Source organism: Pipistrellus hanaki (genome assembly GCF_964339955.1).
Source record: "Pipistrellus hanaki genome assembly, chromosome: 3".
NCBI classification, from domain to species: Eukaryota; Metazoa; Chordata; class Mammalia; order Chiroptera; family Vespertilionidae; genus Pipistrellus; species Pipistrellus hanaki.
The window spans coordinates 15,035,113-15,058,530 of NC_140505.1; the positions used below are offsets into that span (position 1 = coordinate 15,035,113).

At 40.6% G+C, this 23,418-nt stretch overlaps 2 protein-coding genes across 10 annotated transcripts in view; one reads left to right on the forward strand and one right to left on the reverse strand.

Annotated features, from left to right (window-relative positions):
* GTF2E2 (general transcription factor IIE subunit 2) overlaps window positions 1-22,883 on the reverse strand; it is an 82,310-nt gene extending 59,427 nt beyond the window's left edge. For 8 of the 9 annotated variants that reach the window (XR_014794445.1, XR_014794446.1, XM_084877067.1 and 5 more), the window contains exons 1-3: window positions 22,795-22,883; window positions 20,301-20,470; window positions 2,655-2,746 (exon numbers count right to left, since the gene is read on the reverse strand). Coding sequence is in view for 7 of the 9 variants with exons in the window: in XM_084877067.1 (XP_084733193.1) it covers window positions 2,655-2,746; window positions 20,301-20,466 (258 nt within the window). In the remaining 2 variants the exon portion in view is untranslated. The other variant, XM_084877063.1, reaches the window with a different exon arrangement.
* SMIM18 (small integral membrane protein 18) lies at window positions 6,319-15,077 on the forward strand. The gene is made up of 2 exons (XM_084877077.1): window positions 6,319-6,549; window positions 14,587-15,077. Exons 1-2 carry the CDS (start codon window positions 6,370-6,372, stop codon window positions 14,914-14,916), a joined length of 510 nt encoding a protein of 169 aa, XP_084733203.1. The 5' UTR covers window positions 6,319-6,369; the 3' UTR covers window positions 14,917-15,077.
* Window positions 22,884-23,418: the final 535 nt, after the last annotated feature.

Consider the following 23,418-nt stretch of genomic DNA (forward strand, 5'->3'; position numbering starts at 1 on the left):
ACGCCAGTTGCTGTCACTGCAGTGAGCCTCTGTTGGTTACTGAAAATTCTTTGCTCCTGCATACCGCACTCCTGCCCAGCACTTGCACCTACTGCTGGTGCCTGGTGCTGGCTCTGTGTCCCTCGGCGCAGTCAGTGGGTGCGAGTGGCAGCTGCCAGCCCCGATCACCCCTGAGGGCTTCTCCACTTCCCTCTGCTCCTGAGGGCAATCTGGGAAGCAGCTGCCGCTCACACCCGCTGATGGCGCCAGCCCAATTGCTCCACACGGTCAGCAGGTGCGAGCAGGGCCAGGGCTGTCAGCACATGGGAGCAGCGGGAGCAGGCCTGCTGGCAGACAGGGGACCAGGGGCCACAGCAGGAAGGGGCGCAAAGGATGGGCCAACACCTGCCCCTGTGCCCACCACAGCCTCACGGCCCACAGTTCAAGGTGCCCTAATTTATGCACTGTGCCCCTAGTTCGTGTGTGTGTGTGTGTGTGTGTGTGTTGTGTGTGTGTGAGTGTGTTGTGTGTGTGTATGTGTGTGTGTGTGTGTGTGTATATATATATATATATATATATATATATATATATATATATATATAATGTGTACACATATGTAAATAATTGTGGCAAAGAAGTTTGACTGATATTCAGTAGAAGATTTTCAAGCATAAAAATACCTAACATTAGCATATAGTATAGAGGGAGTAACAGGATGGACAAGTAAGTTCAAGGGGAAAATAAAATTCCAACCATTGAGTTTTGTTTTAATTTTTTAATGTTTTTATTGACTTGAGAGAGAGAGAAGCATCAACCAACTGCCTCCTGCATGCCCCCTAATGGCAATTGAGCCCCAAACCTGGACATGTACCCTGTCTGGGAATTGAGGTCTTAAGCTCTGGTGCCTGGAACAATGCTCAACCAACTGAGCCACACTCATCAGGGCTTCGTTTTTTATTTTTAAATTAATGATGGCATTTAGATTTTGTTAAATATAAAAAAGAGTGCTTTATTTCATTAAAATATTACGATATGCCAGAAGTTTTATCCTTTGCCATTTTTGCTGAAAACCTGTAGTTATCAATTTAAATATGTACAAAGGAATACACAACTCTTCAAAATTGTTTTAGGGAACAAGGAGTAAAAATTTGAACACTGTACTAGATTAAAAAAAATTACAGTAAGAGTCATCTATGTAAGTGAAGACTATTAGGCAAAAGAGCAAAAACTTGACATTTAAATGTCAATCTCCCTCAAAAGACTGACAGCCACAAGGACATACATTTTTCCCTGGGCATTTCCAACTTTAGTGCTGCAAACAGTATATAGTGGGTTTTAAGAATTGTTTACCTGGTAGGGTAATAGATGGTTCAAATTAATAGTGAAAGATAAGTGTCAATGTATAGTATTTGATAATGGGAAATTATAAACCAGATTTCTACTAGAAATTAAATGGACATAGGCAGACACTAAGACTTTTAAATTTTGAAAATCTCAGCATAAAATCTTGATTTTTATTTTTTAAATGATACCTAAAATTAGAAATAATTATAAATACAGAACTTTGATTCTTTTCAAGAGACACAACTACTAATTAAATGGGAATAAGAGTTTGCCAAATGAAGGGTATAAATTTGAAATCAAGTAACCATCCTAGTTATAAAATAAATTTTGCTTTAATAAGTTAGGATTCAAAGTCTTTAGTAAGCCAAAATGTTATAATTATTAAAACTTTTTTCAATAAATACTAAATCTTCCATCAAACATTAAATTCAAATTATTTTATGAATTAATGTTTTTCTAAGACCCTCAGTAATTCTCCAATTTTCTCCTCCAAGATGTAGAAAATCCATCACCACCACCTGCCTGAACTATGTACTTTCTACTTCTCACATCAATGGAAGTAATATTCTCTTCTTAGGGGTTTTGCAAATAGGTACTGTCTTATCCTTGAATGTAAATTAAATATACTTAGGTGACTCACTGCAATGTCAATCTTCTATAATAATAAAGAAGTAATATACTAATTAGACCGGACAGCCAAATGACCTTCCAGACATCCTTCTGGACAAAGCCATGGTGGTGGTGGCTGAGCACAGGTGGTTAGGGGCAATCAGGCAGGCAGGTAAGTGGTTAAGGGCAATCAGACAGGTAGGCAAGTGGTTAGGGGCGATCAGACAGGGAGACAGAGGAGTGAGGCCGTGAGGCCGTGAGGCCGTGAGGCCGTGAGGCCGTGAGGCCGTGAGGCAGGCAGGCAGGCAGGCAGGCAGGCAGGCAGGCAGGCAGAGTGGTTAGGGGTGATCAGGCAGGCAGGCAGGCAGGCAAGCAATTAGGAGCGAGCAGTCCCGGATTGTGAGAGGGATGTCCTACTGGATCGGACCTAAACCAGCAATCAGACATACCCCAAGGGGTCCCAGATTGCAAGAGGGTGCAGGCTGGGCTGAGGGACATCCCCTATCCTGTGCATGAATTTCATGCACCAAACCTCTAGTTAAATATAAAAGGCTTAAAACATTATTTTTCGTTTTAGAGATATAATAGGCATAAAATAAACTACATATATTAAAATATACAATTTTTTTAAATGTGACATACATAAATTTACATGTGAAAATCTCAATCCCCTTTTGCCCAAAGGTTAAATAGGACTTTTGTTACCTGAAAGAAGTACTTACTTTCATATAATTCACTATCTTAGCAAGAACACCAAACTTATATCCAGAGCTTCCTGAAAGAGCTTTCAAGTTAAATGATCCATTGCTATGATCTGAAAACAAAGTTCAAAAAACATAAAATTTTCATATTAGATGTGATTATGACTTGTAAGCAGCTAAGATGACTTTAACTCAGATAAAGATTTTTCCTGTTTGAGATTTTTCTATCCAGTGAATTCTAAAACTTGGTGAAAAGTTAAAATCCTTGAGTGTATAATTAACTACCCATTGTCTCACTAAGGAAGGGAACAAAGTATACATAGTAATTCAAAAGCATTAAAATACATTTCTTTTGTAAGTAACTTTATCTCACTCTTTCCTTAATTTTGATTAGATTTCCCTCCATAAACAGAAGACTTTTTAAACAAAACACAATACAGATCTCAATCTCATCATTTTTCTTTTTAAAAATTTTTTAATCCTCACCAGAGGATTTTTCCCCCAATAGTTTTTAGAGAGAGTGGAAGGGAGAGAAGAAGAGAGAGAGAAACATCGATGTGAGAGACACACGTAGATTGGTTGTCTCCCCCATGCTCTCCAACCAGGGTGGGGATCTGAACCTACAACTCAGGTATGTGTCTTCTTCTTTTTTTTAATCTTCACCCAAAGATATTTTTTCTCCATTGATCTTTTAGAGAGTGTAGAAAGGAGGGAGGAGGTGGAAGAGAAAGAGAAACATTGATGAGAGAGACACACAACAACTGGTTGCCTCCCAAACCTGCCCCGACCAGGACTAGGGATTGAACCTGAAACCAAGGTACAAGCCCTTGAACAGAAATCAAACCCAAGACCCTTCAGTTCTCAGGATGACATTCTAACCACTGAGCAGCCAGCCATGGCCAGGTAATTGTCTTCGATCTGGAATACAACCAAGACCCTCAGTGTGACGGCCTAACACTCTAACCACACTGGCCATAGTGCTTTTCTAATACATTTAAAACCATGAGAAGTAAGTGGTTACTTCTGGGGATAAAGAGTTCAATATATCACTTATGACATCAATTCCTGCTTATAAAGTTAAAACAAATGGGCATTAATTAATAGAATAAAAAGAATGATACCATAATTATTTTAAAGTAAACTTGAGAGATAAGTTAGGAATAAGAACTGTTAAGTACTGACACTTCATAAACATGGATGCTTAGAATGATAGCATGAAATGAGGGGCAATGTGTACAGAGGACTATTTGTTTCAGAACATCTACCATTTTGTTGCATTTTTACAGGCACAAATCTAATGCCACCTTGCAGCACAAATGCATTCCTTTAGTCACAAGCAAGAACCAGTAAAAAAAATTCGTCATAAATACTAAAAAAACAAAACAAACAAAAAAAACCCCCCACACATTTCAGAAGTATATTTTAGTATGGCATCAGGTCAGAAATTATGAAGTTCCCATGTGGCTGATACATAAGAGCAGAGGTTAAATAAAATGGGAGAGAGTCAATGTCTGATACCAGCTTGATAATAATAATTTAAGCAAAAGAATGCATTAGAACAACAAGTCAAATGTAACAATTGTCAGAGATCCAAAAGAACGGTTTCTAGATGGCAATACTCCTTTGAGATTAGTTAAAAGGCTTTATTGAATATGCTTTCATGACTCTAAAATGAGACTTCATATGCAATTTTCATCTAAAAATAACTGTTACAATTTTGGTAGTTTATTTGACACATTAAAGTCTACTTTACTAATGTTTCCCAAAATATCAATAGTAAGAATGAGAATGCCATATACTAAGTGTACTTTCCCACTCATTTTTCCAATTATGAAATACTACCTACCTACATCGTTCACTTTTCAGATGTCCAGGACCCTTATAACAATAGTAGTAACTAAGCTTTATTGAACATTTACTATTTGCCTAGAACCCTGCTAAATGATTTTTTCATTTAATCCCTCCCCAAAGTCATAGTTAGAAGATACTATTGTCCACTTTTAAACAACAACACACAAAAAAAAACACAGAATAGTAAGTGGCAGGATATATATTCAAATCCAGGGATAAACCCTGTGATTTAATCATTAACTAACCTTTTACATAGATTATGCCATCAGAAATTGGCTATTTTGTCAGAGTATGAAAATTCATAAGTGTACATCTAATGTTTTCTTGCTTAACTTTAGTAAAGTAATATAAAGTTTATCCTGTATAAACAGCTACCTGGGAAGACAAAAAAAAATGATGAGTATGTTAAGATTAAGCACTAAAAGGTCAATCATTATCCACATAGATTTGTTTACCAGAGGGTCCCCAGCATTTAACTCATTACTAGCCAGAGTAAACAATAAATGTTGCCCTAGCCAGTTTGGCTCAGTGGATAGAGCACTGGCCTTTGGATTAAAGGATTCCAGGTTCTATTCCGGTCTAGGGACCGTACCTCAGTTGCAGACTCCTTCCTGGCCTAGGATCTGGTTGGGGACCCATGCAAGAAATAACCAAGTGTTTCTCTTACATCGATATTTCTCTCATCTTTCCCTCTCCAACTCTCTCTAAAAATCAATGGAAAAACATCCTCAGGTGTAAAACAAACAAAATTTATACTTCTGAAATGTTGGGGGAGTTGTTTTTTTTTAGTATTTTATGGCCCCAGAATGTGATTTACCTATAATTAAAATAAGTCTATATAGCAAGCATTTACATAGCCTACTATTGTTATAATAGTCACCCCCGTAATTAAAAACCTTGATTCTGTTATGCTTAGACCACAACTTTAAATAATACACCATAAATAAAAACATTCTATTTCAAACATCCAAATGAGAGTTCTTTTGTCATTTAAATTCACAGGCTGCCCTGGCCGTGGCTTGGTTGTTTGGAGCATGGTCCCATACACCAGAAGGTGCCAGGTTAAATTCCTGAACAGGGCACATACTCAGGTTTCAGGTTTGATCCCTGATTTAGGGCACATATGGGAGGCAACCCATTGATGTGCCTCTCTCAGATCATTGTTTCTCTCTCTTTCTCTCCCCTCCCCCTCTAAAAATCAATTTTTAAAAAATATATTTTATTGATTTTTTACAGAGAGGAAGGGAGAGGGATAGAAAGCCAGAAACATCGATCAGCTGCCTCCTGCACACCCCCCACCGGGTATGTGCCCACAACCAAGGTACATGCCCTTGATCAGAATCGAACCCGGGACCCTTCAGTCTGCAGGCAGACGCTCTATCCAACTGAGCCAAACCGGTTTCAGCAAAAATCAATTTAAAAATAAAAGACATATCATTGGGTGAGGATTTAAAAAATTGAATAAATTTCACAGACTGCTTTTTTAATGTGGGTGGTATACCTATCCTCTCTCAACTAGTAAAGCCAAAAACCTTATTTCTCTCAGAATTTTTCCTCTATCAAACCACCACATGCGAGTAATAAAACACAGTAATGAAAGAAAAAAATATATAATTTATAAAATTGTATTCACAGTTCCTGGAGAAAATATAAAGCCGATAATCCTGAGCTGTTTGTGTCCTAGGTTACTACCTCTCTCGACATCATCTTCTAGCCCCAGCACCAAAATATTCACTGAAGAATCCAAAATATTACAGTTAAACAATGAGGAAACATCAATTTATTGCTAACTTACAAATTCCTATCCAGGAATTTAGCTGAAGGACAAAAAATAAGGCAAGAAAAGGGGTGACAGCTGATATCCCAGACAGCTTTATTCACATTTATGAATGATTTACTCATAAGGGTGGCAGGACTTAATGCAAATGAATGTAGAGGAAACTGTCAGCTGCCCTGTGGTTCAACCAATAGAAGCACAGCTCCATCTTGGCTGTGCACTAGACTGCATTACAAACAGACTGTACCATCGATACCATCGCTTCAACAGCGGCCCTTCAGACAAGAGGTAGGTTTATATAATTTTTTTCATTAATATATATATGTCCTTATGATGCAGTATAAAAATATTTTACCATAAAAATCAAGCAGAAAGCTTTGTTTCTACTAAAAACCAAAATAAGTAATGTATTCATTTCATTGCTTGGCAGGGTTTTATTATGGAAACATAAAGACTGCCTGTGCTATTTGAGAGCACCCTTACCATCTGTGCCTTAATGGAAAATTCATGACATTGTCTTTAACCGGATCTATATCCAGACCTCAGAGTAAACCATAAGCATTTGATTTTAAATGGTTACTTGCTAATTTTATTTTCTCTGAACTATTTCATTTCAGCAGTTTGGTCTGCCTTAAACAAAGGATTTTTCTTAAAGAAACCTCTAGACTAAAAGCGAATCTTGGACTAAAGCTTTCTGATTATATATGTGCAAATCATATTGGCTAGTAAAAAGCAGTTGCTTACAAGTAAGTTTGATATATTTTAACAAATATGAGAAAATAGTTCAAATTTGTTTTTTATTTGATTTTGTGAATCTACAAAATATCACAACTGTGATCTTTATATAAAAATAAAAAGACCATAAAGGTACCATAATGTAGGCTGCATTATACTATAACCAAAGACATAATTTCTAGAGCTTCCGACTTTCCTAACATTTTAATTCCCTTACATAAGTAAAATCTTAAAGTCCATATTACTGCAATGTTCAAGTCATGCTATTTTTAAATGAAAACCTTTTTGAAATAGCCTTTCATTTTTGCATATGCCACAAAAAGATAACACAGTAACTTCAATGTTAAAGTTATTCTCAAATTGACCCTCATAATAAATACGGGGTAAGTCTTATTAATTTATTGCATTTAGAAATAAAAATATGTCCTAAGAACTGGTTATGGTAGGATAGTACAATACCTTTCTTTTTTTTTTTTTTTTTCTCATTTCAATACCTTTCAAGGTACTAAAATTACTTGCATGGCACAGATCAACCATTCATGTCTACTAAAAATCAGTAGCAACTGCTGACCAAATTTCTAATTTTATAATATTCAAGCATGAAAACATCATTATTTAGTAGATGCTAGAGTTCAAAGATATTACCTATAAATGTTGACCTAAAGATCCAACTTCTGCACTTTTCTTTGCTGGTTAATCTATTTAAAGAACTTTTTTTTCATAGTTTTTATTTGTTTTATTTCTTAGCTGCATATAACTAATATAAGTGTCCCTTACAAAGACCAAAGGTTGCTATAAGAAGATATTAGGTCTCTCTAGGTTTAGCACAATGGGGTTCGTTACATAGAAAAGATTCCTGTTTATCAAACAAAGTATGGGTGCCCAAAAAGAGTCTCAGATAAAATAAAAACTACTTTTCAAAAAAAAAAAGTTAACTTGTTACTCAAATTTCAGATAAATTGTAAACCAAAACCCCTACCACCTACATTTTCCTGGTAACACATAACACATCTCTAGTTAGCACAGATGGAGGCTCATTGCTGTTTCACTAAACTGACGAGAGGCCTGGCCTGTCTCAGAGTTCCAGAGCTAAATACATTGCTCTATATGTAAAGGCCATTATTATTAATTGATCATATTTCAAAGTAACATGCTTAAAAGGCACTAGAAAATGCAATTCAAGATTTCAAAACAGTTGCCATAAATTATTTCACTAGAACCATTTGAAATTGGAGGAAAAATAGGTGAAGGTAATTGTTTCAAAAATAACAAACTATATGGTATTTACTTTAACACTTCCCCATTCCTATAATGAAATTTTACTTTATTGTTTTAATATATTTTTACTGATTTCTGAGAGGAAGAGAGAGGGAGAGACAAACATCAATGATGAAAGAGAATCATGATCGGTTGCCTCCTGCACGCCCCCACACTGGGGATTAACCCCACAACCAGGCATGTACTCTTGACCAAAATCAAACCTGGGACCCTTCAGTCCACAGGCCTATGTTCTACCCACTGAACCAAAGTAGCTGTAATAAAATTTTAAAGAGGTTAAAGGGGATGCAAAAAAGTAGAATTTTCTTCGTTTTTTTTTTTTTTTTTTTTTTTTTGCACTTTCTCTTTTCAAAAGGCATGTTTACAGCATTTGCTTGATATAAATTTACACTTTAGTTTCAAAAATATAGTCTCAGGATATTAAAAACATCCTAATGGCCAATACCTTTTTGCATGTCCAGTTTTGTCCAATCCAAAGTAAGTTCATTTTACCCTAAATTTAACACAAAAAATTACTAGAGCTCTACTGTACTTGGGGGGTAGGGGGAATAAATCACATGAAATATAAAGTGAAAAATGATTCCGTATTATATGGGTTATAAGGGTTTACTATTTTCATTTTTTAATATATTTTATTGATTTTTTTACAGAGAGAAAAGAGAGAGATAAGAGTTAGAAACATCGATGAGAGAGAATCATTGACTAGTAGCCTCCTGCACACCCCCCACCAGGGATGTGCCCGCAACCAAGGTACATGCCCTTGACTGGAATCGAACCCAGGACCACCCTTCAGTCCGTAGGCCAACGCTCTATCCACTGAGCCAAGCCAGCCTCGGCAGGGTTTACTATTTTCAGCTATGCCTAGAAGCTAACTAGAAAGTGAGTGTTTTAAGCTGCTCATCAGTTATCAATGCACTTACAGGAGGCACACTGCCATCATTTGTAACATAAACCTATCATGTACACACTCTTTCTTAAACTGCTAGGTGCTTCCAGCAAAGCTTACAATGCCCTGGGAGATGGCATACACTGCTCTCCACTGTGTTATTACTAGCATTATGATAAGCACAACTGTACAAATAAGGTATGCAGTCTAATCAAAACGACAGTGTTTGCCCTAGATGGTTTAGCTCAATGGATAGATCGTCAGCCTGTGGACCGAAGGGTCCTGGGTTCGATTCCAGTCAAGGGCATGTACCTCAGTTTTGGGCTCCTCCCCAGCCTGGGCTTTGCTCAGGACTCGAGCAGGAGGCAAGCAATCGATGTGTTTCTCTCACATAGATGTTTCTCTGTCTTTCCATCTTTCTTCTCTCTACCTAAAATCAATGGGAAAATATCCTTGTGTGAGGATTTAAAAAAAAAATGACAGTGTCTGATAATCCTAATTTTGAAAATCCAGAAATCTCAATAAATATAATAAATAAGATATAGAACACAGTAGAATTTTCAAAGTCAAAGGCAAGGAATACTTTTAAAATATATTTATTTGGGTTTTGAATCAGTAATATAGTCAAACGGTTCAAAAACTAAAAGTGTCCAGTTGGTGTGGCTCAGTGGTTGAGTAGTATGAACCAAGAGCACAGTTCAACTCCCAGTCAAGGCACATGCCCAGGTTGCAGACTTGATCCCCAGTGTGGGGCATGCAGGAGGCTGTCAAACAATGATTCTCTCTCATCATTGATGTTTCTATCTCCCTCTCACTCTCTGAAATCAATCAAAATATATTTTCTAAAAACTAAAAGAATGTAACAAGGTATATCTTGAGAAATCTCACACACAGCCCTGACCCACAAAACTACTGTCCATCTAAGCCCACAAGTAATCACTGTTCGTATATTCAAGATTTTTGTGCAGATACAAGCAAATAAAAATATATTTCCCCCTTTCCTATGCATGCTGTACTGTACCTTGCTCTTTTCACTTAACAACATATACTAAAAATCTTTCCTTATCTCCACACAATTACCTCATTCATGAATAATATTCAATTGGGTGGATATATTAATTTTAGCTATAATAGTTCATTAATCGGTACAAGTTAACTTCAAATAATTAAATTTAGTTGTGTATCTGTCTGCCTACCTGCCCCTTTCTCTCCTCCCCTTTTCCCACTCTCCCTCACTATATATTTTTTTAAAATATATTTTATTGATTTTTCACAGAGAGGAAGAGAGAGGGATAGAGAGTTAGAAACATCAATGAGAATCATCGATCAGCTGCCTCTTGCACACCCCATACTGGGGATGTGCCCACAACCAAGGTACATGCCCTTGACAGGAATCGAACCTAGGATCTTTCAGTCCGCAGGCCATCGCTCTATCCACTGAGCCAAACCAGTTTCGGCCTCCCTCACTCTATTTATTTACGGGGGAAAGAACCTGAAAAAAATTTAAGCAATTCATTTATACCTCAAAAATAGAGTATGAAGCTCCTTAAACCAAATTTCTAATCATTTTTAAATCTCATTTTGAAATAATAACTTACATTAGTCTTTACAAATTCTCCTGTTTTAAAGTCAAATTTTAAAAAGGCCTATTCATAATAAATTAAAATACAAAGTAGTAATTTCAACCAGGTATGAGTTACAGATTTATATAACCAATTTCTAGGAGAAAAGAAAAAAAATAAAAGTTTGATATATTCGGGAGGAAGGATTCTGGGTAAAACTTTCAGATTTTTTTTTTAATTGCTATGATATTTCTGAAATCAATAGCATAGTAACACTTTAAATTAACATAGTCAATGAATAAGGTAGATTAAACTAATTTGAGGTGCATAACGTGGAAATTGCTTCACTCTACTTTCTCTTCCCTCCTTATCATTATTTAGAAGAAAACTCCTCAAAAAAAAAATTTTGTCCCCCAGAGATTAAAAAGAAATCAACCTGAAAGGCCTTAACCAAAAATCTAAGAAATACTTTCATCAATACTGGAAAGGTCCTAGATTGGTTAGCACAAGTAAAATTATTACATAGACCCTTATGTAATTTTTCCTATTCTAACTACCCATATAAGTGGTACGAGGACCTACTATTCTTCCTTTCCCTCTCCTCTATTTGCTCTGCTTTTCAAAAAGGGCCTGAAGCTCATTTATACTGAAGTAAAAATAACTAACAATGTGTGTTACCCCTCCCAGGAATATCTGCATTTTAGTAGTGCTAAAAATCTTTTAAAAAGCTGAACTTTTTTAGGGGTGTGTGTGTCATGAAAGACTGGATCAGAAAAGACTTAACTTTGTTTCCCTTTGAGTCTGTTTCTGTGGGTTACTTGACAAATTGTGTGCGTGATGATTAGAATCAGAGTCAGCAATAATGCAGAGGTTAGAGAGGTAGCCTATCAGGAAATCTACATTATATAACTCTATGTAAATGGCACCCCACAATGCAGTATGAATGGTGCTCCTTTGGGCTGTCAACATTGCAACCCTGCTTTCTTTAAGAACATGCTCTGGCCCTGACTGGTATGGCTCAGTTGGTTGAGCGTATTTCCATGCACCAAAAGGTCACTGGTTCGATTCCCGGTCAGGGATCCCCAGGTTTCGGGTTTGATCCTCAGTTGGGGTGCATGTGGAAGACAATCAATCGATGTCTCTCTCTCACTTTGATGTTTTTCTCTCTCTCAAATCAATAAACATATTAAATAAAAATTAAAAGAAGAAAACATGCTCAGAAGAAAAAAAATTCAAAGACTAGAAGAGGGTAACTTTGAAAGGCTAGATCTCCAGATACACAGTTTGAAAATAATGTAATGTAATACATAATGGAATATTGACAATCTAGTTTTGTATGTCCCAGAACTAATAGAAGCAATTGATTCGATTATGTACATTAGTCTGTTATCCTTCAATTCAAGATAAAGGGTCCCAAGCATCATAAAACTGAAGAATTCTTGGCCAGACAGCACAGCTCAGTGGTTGAGAGTCAACCTATGAACCAGAAGGTCACAGTTCGATTCCCGGTCAGAGCACATGCCCGGATTGAGGGTTTGATCCGCCAGTGTGGGGCATACAGGAGGCAGCCAGATCAAAAGTTCTCTCTCCTCATTTCTCTCTCACTCTCACTCTCCCTTCCTCTCTGAAGTCAACCAAATATATTTTACAAAAAGCAAAAAAATACTGAAGAACTCTTAAATACAAAAGAAAAATAAATTGAAGCCTTTACTTTTGGCCTCAGTTCATCAACTTAACCTTCAAAACACACAAAAGGAGGCACCAAGCCCATCCAGAGAGGTGAAGGGATTTGCCAAGCAAATCTGACTTAAAAAAACAAGACGCTTAGAAGATAGCAATTTATCAATCCAAAGTTTTAAAAGTGTATCTATAGCCGAAACCGGTTTGGCTCAATGGATAGAGCATTGGCTTGGGGACTGAAGGGACCCAGGTTCGATTCCGGTCAAGGGCATGTACCTTGGTTGCGGGCATATCCCCAGTAGGGGGTGTGCAAGAGGCAGCTGATCAATGACTCTCTCTCATCGATGTTTCTATCTTTCTCCCTTCCTCTCTGTACAAAATCAATAAAATATATATTTTTTTAAAAAGTGTATCTATAAAGAAAACAAAGAAATCTGAAGGAATTATATTGTCACTAGTGCCTCAGTGCACGGGTTCATACACATTGAAAGTAATTAGAAAGTGGCCAGCGGAGCAGGACTGGGTGAGACGGGCCGGACACACCTAGAGCCAACTTCCTGTGGTTCCTTCTCGGCCAGCCCCTTCTCAGCTAGCCGCACCCGCGGTGGTGCCGCATCACGAAGGGCTAGGGAGTGAGCAGGGTCCCTCTGGAGGGTGGGGCCCTCGGCCTGGCCTGCGGGGATCAGGCCGAAACCGCCTCTCCAACATCCCCCAAAGGGTCCCGGGTTGCTAGAGGGTAATTCTCGGGTGACGCACCCCAGAATCGGACTCCCTCCTCTCTGGTTCCAGGGAGTGTCACCCGAGAACCGCCACTGCCAACCGCCACTGCAAGTCACTGCAGCTCAGCACCTCCGCTTCCAGCATCTGCCCCCTGGTGGTCATTGCGCATCATGGCTACCAGTGGGATAGTCACTTAGCCTTTGTATGCGTAGAATAGAGGCTTGATGCAGGAAATTTGTGTGCGGGTACAGTCCCTAGGTCTGGCCTGTAATCAGGGTCATCTTCCCCAACTGCTGGCCCCCCCACCTCCCCCCCATCTACCCCCATTTCCCCATCAGGCAATCGGAGCCTGCCAGCCAGGGAAAGGGACCCAGAGGAGGTGAGTGCACCTCATAGAAACTGGTCCAGCCATCATTCTGGTCATTCTGTCGTTAGGGTCAATTTGCATATTAGCCTTTTATTATAAGATGGTTTTAGGTTTTAAGTCACTTTTTAATCTTTAACACTCTCAAATTAGGGCAGCAAGTCTCCGGTCAACAAGAGCAAAAGTTAATGTAAGAATACTGAAACTTGAACTCAATACCTAATTTTGTGAAATGGAATAATTCAATAAATGGTAACTTTGGGGCATTGAATTTGCCTGTTTTTAAAAATATATCTATAGGTCATTTAGGCACATGAAACATTTAGACACAAAAAAACCCTAAGATTTTAATTTCTTCAGAGGCAACTTAATTTGACTTTTCTTTTTCTACTATTTTTCACTCTGCCACTATTTCCCGATTCAGGTCCCTGTTCTATGGGGACACAGGAGCCAAAAATACACAGAACTGAGAAGGTGAGAGGATTCACAAGGACATTTTGAAGAACATAACCTTAAAATGCAAAGAATTCCTGACCACTTTTTTAGTCAAACTTTAAACCAATTCTGTTGCCTTTTTTCCCTTCCATTACAGTTAATTTCTGTGTGTGAATATTAAACATACATACTTGTTTAACAAATAATATACACAGAAATATATTGTATAGTATGGTTTACAGACTACACTGGCATTGATATAGAAAAAATTAGCCCAGCCATTGTGGCTCAGGGGTTGAGTGTTGAACCAGGAAGTCACAGTTGAATTGCTAATAAGACACATTCCCAGGTTTTAGGCTTGATCCCCATTAGTGGATGTGCAGGAGGCAACCTATCAATGATTCTCTCTCATCATTAATGTATCTATCCCTCTCTCCTTCTTCCTTCTCTATAAAATCAATAAAAGCACATTTAAAAAAAAAATAGTACCATTAAATGTGCTTTTAAATTTATTTATTAAATTAATAAGATTCAGGCATTAATTCTGGCAGAAAAGGAACACTCAAATTGCCTATATAAATTTATTAACAAATCTTAGCACTGAGATTTGGATTGATAAATCCGTAGAGTCTGGTTACATATATTCGTTTTCTATCTTTTTATAGATTCAAAAGAATACAAGAAGTGGAATCCTAAGAATGGCCTCCCTGAGCTCCAGCCTATGGAATGAAACCACTACATCTGTTTATCAGTACCTTGGTTTTCAAGTTCAAAAAATTTACCCTTTCCATGATAACTGGAACACTGCCTGCTTTGTCATTCTGCTTTTATTTATATTTACAGTGGTATCTTTAGTTGTGCTGGCTTTCCTGTATGAAGTGCTTGACTGCTGCTGCTGTGTAAAAAACAAAACAGTGAAAGACTTGAAAAGTGAACCTAACCCTCTTAGAAGCATGATGGACAACATCAGAAAACGTGAAACTGAAGTGGTCTAGCACTCTACATAAGATGAGCAAAATCTCTGAAAACAGCCTTCAACTTCGGAGAAAGAAACTTTCTGAGACCGTTATTATAAAATTGACTTTATAAGGGAAAGACAAGTTAACTATGTACTGTGTGTGTGTATCCCTTTCATTAAACATACAGTAAAACTTTATGTGAATAATTTACCATTCTCTTTAAAATGACACTTTAAAAACTAGATAAAAGATTCCTAGAATTCAATATTAAGCAGCAAAAGGGAAACTGGAAAATATAAGCCAGGCTAATGATGCCAAAGCAACTTATACCTGAACAAATGATGTGGACTAACAAAAAGAGTAGTACTATGTCCTGACCAGTGTGGCTCGGTTGGTTGCAGTGTCTTCCTGTGTACCAAAGGGTCACATGGGTTTGACTCCTGGTCAGGGCACATACCCAGGTTGTAGGTTTGATCCCAGATCGGGGTGACAAGAGGCAACTGAACAGTGTTTCTGTTTCCTTCCCTCCCTTTCCCCTTCCCTTCTTCTCACCCTTCCTCCTCCCTTCCCTCCCTCCCCTCTCTAAAAATCAATTTAAAAAATAGAGGGGAGCCGAAACTGATTTGGCTCAGCGGATAGAGTGTCGGTCTGCGGACTGAAGGATCCCAGGTTCGATTCCAGTCAAGGGCATGTACCTTGGTTGTGGGCACATCCCCAGTAGGGAGTGTCCAAGAGGTAGCTAATCGATGTTTCTCTCTCATCGATGTTTCTAACTCTATCCTTCTCTCTTCCTCTCTGTAAAAACTCAATAAAATATATTATTAAAAAAAAAAAAAAAAATAGAGGGGAGCACCCTGATGGGTTTGGCTCAATGGATAGAGCGTCATCCTGTGGACTGAAAGGTCCCAGGTTCGATTCTTGTCAGGGGCACGTACCTTGGTTGTGGCACATCCTCGGTATGAGGTGTGCAGGAGGCAGCTGATCGATGTTTCTCTCTCATTGATGTTTCTCTCTCATTGATGTTTCTCACTCTCTATCCATCTCCCTTCCTTTCTGTAAAAAAATCAATAAAATACATATTTTTTAAAATAGAGGGGAGCAATGGAGAAAAAAGAGGGACATCATATCCTATATAACGCTAAATAATAAAAGCATAACATGCAAATCAACCGAATAATCGAAAAGCAGAACGACCATCAGGACGACCATCCAGGACCAGGCTATAACACTCACTGGCACCAGGCAAGCCAAGTGGTGCGATACAATTGGTGGGGGCCCGGCCACTGCCCCATGATCGCCCCACAGAGGGAGGCCCAGGCCACTGACTGGTGAGCTGAGGCGGGTAGGTGGGGCCTCTCTCTGCTAGGGAAGCCTGGGTCTGGGTCGGCAGCCAGAGGGAAACCCAGGGCCCGGGTGCCAGAGGAAAGCCAGTGCCAGCAGCCAAGGAAAGGAAGGCCTCCTCTTGCAAGAATTTCATGCAACGGGCCTCTAGTCTGTAATAATCTCAACAATAAAGATTTTTTTAAAATATATTTTATTGATTTTTTAGAGAGGAAGGGAGGAGGGATAGAGAGTTAGAAACATTGACCAGAGAGAAATATCGATCAGCTACCTTCTGCACATCCCCTACTGGATATGTGCTTGCAACCTAGGTCCATGCCCTTGACCAGAATCAAACCTGGGACCTTGAGTCCACAGGCCGACGCTCTATCCACTGAGCCAAACCAGTTAGGGCAAGATTTTATTTTTTAAAGAGTACTACATCTACTTGTATTTTGGTAATAAAAATACTTCCACTTATATTAAAGTCCCTACTTATTAAAAAGCAGTATTTCCTAGTTTATTGAAGACAACTTACGCATTTTGAAAGACTTCATTTTTTATGTAGGATTATTGTAACAAAAATCTCAAAATACTCAGAAAGGTCCCAAGTATACTTGCATAAAAATTTTATTAAATGAACTAACTGTTGCCCAGCAGGGGCTTAGTGGTTGAGCATCATCAGGAACCAAGAGGTTACTCGTTCAATTCCCAGTGGGGACACATGCCTGGATTGCAGGTCAATCCCCAGTAGGTGTGCAGAAAGCAGCCGATTAATGATGTTTCTATTTTTCTATCCTTCTCCCTTCCTCTTTCTAAAAATAAATAAATAATTTTTTTTTTTTTTAACATGAACTAACTGTTGAAATGCAAGGTCTAAGAAGGCTCATGTTATCTTCAAGCTAAGATTTACTACTACACCCCCCAAACTGCATTTCTTGAGCTTGTGCTTTCAGTTTGCTTCTCATGTTCGCACTCTCAGGGGCTAAGATACCCAATGTAGAAAAAACTATAAAATAAAAGTCAAAAGAGCCGAGACCGGTTTGGCTCAATGGATAGAGCGTCGGCTTGGGGACTGAAGGGTCCCGGGTTCGATTCCGGTCAAGGGCATGTACCTTGGTTGCGGGCATATCCCCAGTAGGGGGTGTGCGAGAGGCGGCTGATCGATGACTCTCTCTCATCGATGTTTCTAATTCTCTATCTCTCTCCCTTCCTCTCTGTGAAAAATCAATAAAATATTTTAAAAAAAAAAAAAAAAAAAAAAAGTCAAAAGATAGGATCACTCAACACCTGTTAAGAAATATGGCAGTTTTATTTCTTGAAATTCCAATGACTATACAGATATTATATTTTAGTGGAGGCCCAGTGCATGGTCCCTCGGCCTGGCCTGCACCCTCTCGCAATCCAGGACCCCTCAGGGGATGTCAGGCTGCAGTTTCGGACCAATCCCTGCAGGCCAGGCCAAGGGACCCCACTAGTGCACGATCGAGGCCTAGGAGGAACCGCAGGAGGGCTCCAGGGCATGTCCAGCCCATCTTACCCAGTCCCCATCGGCCAGACCCCAGCAGCAAGCTAACCTACCAGTGGGAGTGTCTGCTCCCTGGTGGTCAGTGCATGTCATAGCAACGGGTCAAACAGCATATTATGCTTTTATTATATAGGATAACCCTAATACTATTTTGCTACTGCCCATGCCTTTAGGGCAAAAATGCCACTCCTGAAAATTTATTGAGAAATTAGTTCAAAAGAAAAAAAAATCTCAAGATACAAAGATATTTATAATAGCACTATTAAAAATAACAAAAAATTGAAAATAACAGCTTAAATGTGGCACATTAACAGATTAAGTCACTAAAAATTATGACAAAATAGAAAACATTTGCTTTATAAAGTGAAAAATAAACCTGTCATTTTCAATTTAGAGAAGCCTAACTGCCATTCTGAAATAGCTTTTCCACAAAATATTTACCTATTTTCTAACATTAGTAACATATTCAGTTTTAAAGGACTTGTGAAATCTAGGTATTCAAAATACTTTGCTAGTCAGAAACTATTCTGAGTAATATTAAAACCACATTTCCATAAACAGTAAATTTTGGGTCCTTGCCATAGATGGAAAGCATATAGGTTCTTTAACTAGATTATTTGATAACTAGAGGCCTGGTGCACAAAATTCATCCACAGGGGTGGGGAGTCCCCTCAGCCCAGCCTGCACCCTCTCCAATTCAGGATCCCTTGGGGGATGTCTGACTGCCGGTTTAGGCCTGATCCCTGGGATCGCATCTAAACCGGCAGTTGGACATCCCTCTCACAATCCAGGACCACTGGCTCTTAACTACTCACCTGCCTGCCTGCCTGATTGCCCCTAATTAACCCCCTCCCCCCCACCTGCCAGCCTGATCACTCCTAACCGCTTCTGCCTGCCGGCCTCATCGCCCCTAACTGCCCTTCCTGCCAGCCTGAACACCCCCAACTGCCCTCTCCTGCCAGCCTGGTCACCCCCAACTGCCCCCCCTGCCAGCCTGGTTGCCCCCAACTGCCCCCTCCACCAGCCTTGTTGCCCCTCACTGTGCCCCTCTGCTGGCCTGGTCACCCCTCACTAGCCCCCATCGGCCTGGTCGCCCCACGCAGCCTGCTGTACAGTTGTTTGGTCGTCTCTCACTAAACCCCTGCCAGTCTGGTTGCTCCATGCAGTCTGCTGTTAGGTTGTTACTGTGAAGGCGTCTTGACCAATTTGCATATTACCCTTTTATTAGTATAAATGTACACTATCAACTCTTCCCTACCTTACCCTGTAATTTATTTAGTCATTCCAAAAATAAATATTGAATGCTTCTATGTCTGAGGGACTAGTTTACAATAGCAAACAAGTAATCAATTCATCCAGCCAGTGTGGCTCAGTGGTTGAAAGTCAACCTATGAAACAGGAGGTCACGGCTCAATTCTTATCATTGAGGGTCAGGGCATATGCCCGGGTTACAAGCTTGATCCCCAGTAGGGGATATGCAGGAGACAAGCAATCGATGATTCTCTCTCATCACTGATGTTTCTATTTCTCTCTCCCTCTCCCTTCCTCTGAAATCAATAAAAGATATATATATTTTTTTTAAATTATAAAACTCTTAGAAGAAAACAGTAAGTTTTCATGACCTGCATTAGGTAAAGATTTCTTAGATATAACACCAAGAGCACAAATGATAAGAAATTGGATCGAGAAACTGCCCAGAATATATAAAGAACTCTTACAAATCCATAGTAAGAAAACAACCCAATATTTTTCTAGTGGGCAAAAAATGTGAACAGACATTTCACCAAAGAAGATACATGAATTGTCAAATAAGTACATAAGATGACATCCAACATCATTAATTATAAGAGAACTGCATATTAAAACCAAAATACCATTTTATATCCACTAGAATGTGATCAGAAAGACAGGAATAACAAGTCTTGCCAAGAACTAGAAAAGAATGGAACCTTCATACATTAATGGTGAGAATGTATAATGGTATGACCATTTTGGTAGTTTCTTAAAAAGTTGAATATAAAGTTACCACATGACCCAGAAATTCTATTCTTAGGTCTCTTTACAAGGAAAAAATTAAATAAAAAGATGTCCACACAAAGACTTATCCATAAATGTTCATAGCAGCACTATTCATAGTAGCCAAAAAGCAGAAGGAATATAAATGTCTATTAACTAGACAGCTTGGCTCAGTGGATAGAGCGTCTGCCTGAAGATTGAAAGGTCCCAGGTTCGATTCTAGTCAAGGGCACATGCCTAGGTTGCAAGATCGATCCCCAGGATGGGGCATGCAGGAGGCAGCTGATCAATGATTCTCTCTCATCATTGATATTTCTATCTCTCTCCCTCTCCCTTTCTCTCTGAAATCAATAAAAATATATTTTAAAAAATAAAAATAACCTAAATTCTAACTACAAGACTTAACATCTTAAAAGCAAAAAATTCTCTCATCATTATATCCTTTCTACTTAAAGTGCCCAGAATCAATAAGAATGCTGAACTGAAAAATGAACTTGCCATTACTAAAGGTTTTCTGAAAAATAAAAACGAAATAGTTCTAGTCAACTTTACTAACCTGAATTTTGTTTAGAGCCTGATGACCCTCCATGTTCTAGTTTTGCTTTCTTCTTCTTCGATGATGATGTTGATGACTCAGAAGATACTGAACGTTTTTCTACTACAGGAGTGTTAAGAGCTCGTTTTCTGAACAGCTCCCTTTCTCTCAAAAGGCTTGGATCCATAATGCTGCAAAGATAAAAATAAGTACCTTAATACAGATTCCAGTCACTCGAACCTATATGCTAAATTTGTAAGTCTCACCAAGAGTTACTTCCCAAACAAAATTATCTTGTTACTAGTTGTCTAGCGTTTGTACTCACTTACTCATTCATACAAAAAACCTTTTAATTGGTGCCTATTATGTGCCAAGCACTGTGTTAGGCACTAGTAAAGAGAAATAGACTTGCTCTCTACAACTGACTCGCACTTGAAGCTTATACTGCAATTCCACTAAACAACACTGCTCTAGAAACATCAAGAACACTGTCTTGCTGAAACCAGTTTGGCTCAGTGGATAGAGTGTTGTTCTGCGGACTGAAGGGTCCCAGGTTCGATTCCGGTCAAGGGTATGTACCTTGTTTGCAGGCACATCCCCAGTGGGGAGTGTGCAAGAGGCAGCTGATCCATGTTTCTAACTCTTTATCCCTCTCCCTTCCTCTCTGTGAAAAATCAATAAAATATATTAAAAAAATAAAAAAGAATGCTTTCTACATCCACAAGTGTAAGGAAAAATAGGAGAAAGCAATGTTTTAAAATAGTCAAGATATACAAATATGTTATTTGGGTATTACTATTTTGAGTTGGATCTGAAAATAACCGATTAACTTTATGCTGTGGCGAGGAAGAGACCATCTGGGGGGAGGGAAAGTGTCAGAACAGAAAGGAGAATTCACAAGTGATCAAGTAGGGGAGACAAGCCTAAAACAGGAAGCATCTGTTTATTTCACCTTGTGAAGACAGGTGATTAACCCAGGCTTTCAAGCATGAGTGTATCACAAACTTAAATAAGCCTTACAGTTTAAAGAGACCTATGCGGTTATAGCATTTGATCCTCAGAGCCCTCTGAGATAAAAGGTATCCATTTTATTACTCTTTTAATATGTAAAACCCGAAGTGGAGAGTTAGGGTTAAGGTCACAACAGCTGGAAGTACTTGGATCACAGAACCCAAACATCCTAACTCCTAAATCAGTGCTCCACGACCCACAGCTGAGACACTGGTGAAGCCTCTACATCCAGGTCACATTTTATTTCTTTACTGCTTTTAAGCGAGGTGCTCATGAGGAAGTGAGTACAAATGCTTTCATGTTCTCAAATGCACGCTTCTTGAAGGCAAGGGTGTCTGTCTCGGCACTTCGAGGCCTTTCCCAGCATTGTGGAGAGTGAGGGGCACTGGGTTTGGAAGTCAGGAGGTCCCGATCCGGATCCAGGGGCCTTTATTCCTCCTTCCTCCACACCTGGATGCCGGTCAAGGCCTGTCAGTAAAAGGTGCGATACTGATCACATCCCAAGGCCCAGAGCAGAAAGCTTCATGGCTGTCACCAACGAAAGCTCCGCCTCACTCTGCCTCCTCCTCTTAGGCGACCGCTCAAAACCTGTCGAGTTTTACATGTGTGGTCGAGTTTTACATGTGTGGTCGACAGGACACATCACCCTGCCCGTATTACACTGGAAAACAAAAACCACCACCACAACCCTGGGTGTTCACGTGTCCACGACACCGAGAAGCCAAAATTAAGTCACAATCTTCTAGACGCCGCGTTCTTTCCAATACATGGTTCGACTTCTTTCAACCTCTTCCACTCGCCCCTCTCGCTTCTGAGGCTGCCTGAGCCTCAGCGGTGCCCCCGGCCCCCAGAGCCCCGTTAGGAATGGGCGGCCGGCTGAGGGGCTGCGCACACCCTGGAGGGGGAGGAACATGGACCGCAGCGCTTCGTTTCAGAAAATACCCTTAGGCTCTGCAGAAAACCACCCCGCGATAAACGAGGTCTCCAAAAGGCAGCTTACAACGGCAACAACAAAACCAGCCCGTGGACGAGCCTCCACATCACAGCCTTTCGCTGGCGGGACACGGTGGTTCCCCAAACTTCACACACTCGGCTCGCTCCCTAAGGCAAACTCCGGGGCGAGGACGAGGCTTCTACCCAACGGCGAATCCCCCCCTCCTTCCCACCCCAAAAGTTTGCTCCCTAAACCGCCGGCCTCAGAGACAAGGCTCCCCAGAAGTTGTGAGGGTGTGGAGGGGCTCCGCGCTGGGCACGGCGGCCCCCGGCTCCCCGAGGGTGGGAGCCGCGCTCGCCCCGCCGGAGGAGGCGGCGGCGTCCGGAGGAACCACAGGCCGGAACCCGCGCCCCCCGCCCGGCGGCGGCGGCGGCGGCCCCTACCTGAGCGAGGAGGCCGCCCCACGCGACCCGCGCCGCCTCCCTGCGCCTCCGCCTCGCCAGCCTGTCCCGCCCGCGCGGCTGCCGCTCCCCGCTCCCAGTCGGCGCCCCCGCCGGCCCGAACGCTCACCCAGCGTCGCCCCGCCAGGCCGGGGTCCTTGGACTGGCGGCGGCGGCTGAGGAGGAGGGACGCGGCCCGGAGCCCCGCCCACCACTTCCGGATCAGGTTGCTCACACCTCAATCCCGGCAGCCACCGCGGCGCCGCCGCCGCCGCCGCCCACAGCGCGCGTGCGTCCTCGCGTACTCCGCGAGGGGTCCCGCGGGAGGATAATCAGCCAGCCGGAGCGTTCTGGGTCTCCATGGCAACGGGAGGGGATGGCTGGGGCGGGGAGGAGAAAGGGCGCGGGTGCTAGGCAAGCGGCGGCCGCCACGATGGAAATCTTTCCTTGGCAGAAATGTAGAGCTACCAGATCTGCTTCGGAACCTGTTGAACGCAAGTGGCAACGTGATTTTTCAAGTGATTGTCTACCAGGTTTTGGTGACTTGACATCAAATGCCTGTTCCCAGCATTGCTCCAGCTCTTTCTGCTGCAAGTGAGGAAACTAGAGGACTAGGGGAGCCAAGTGGCTTGCTCAGGACTAGAAGGGCCAATCCTGGAGTGAAGCCCTTTCTGAATTCTCAGCCACCACACCTGTGAGCCCCCTCAGAAAAAGATTTCGAATTCAGATGCAACATAAATGGGTAGAAATAAAG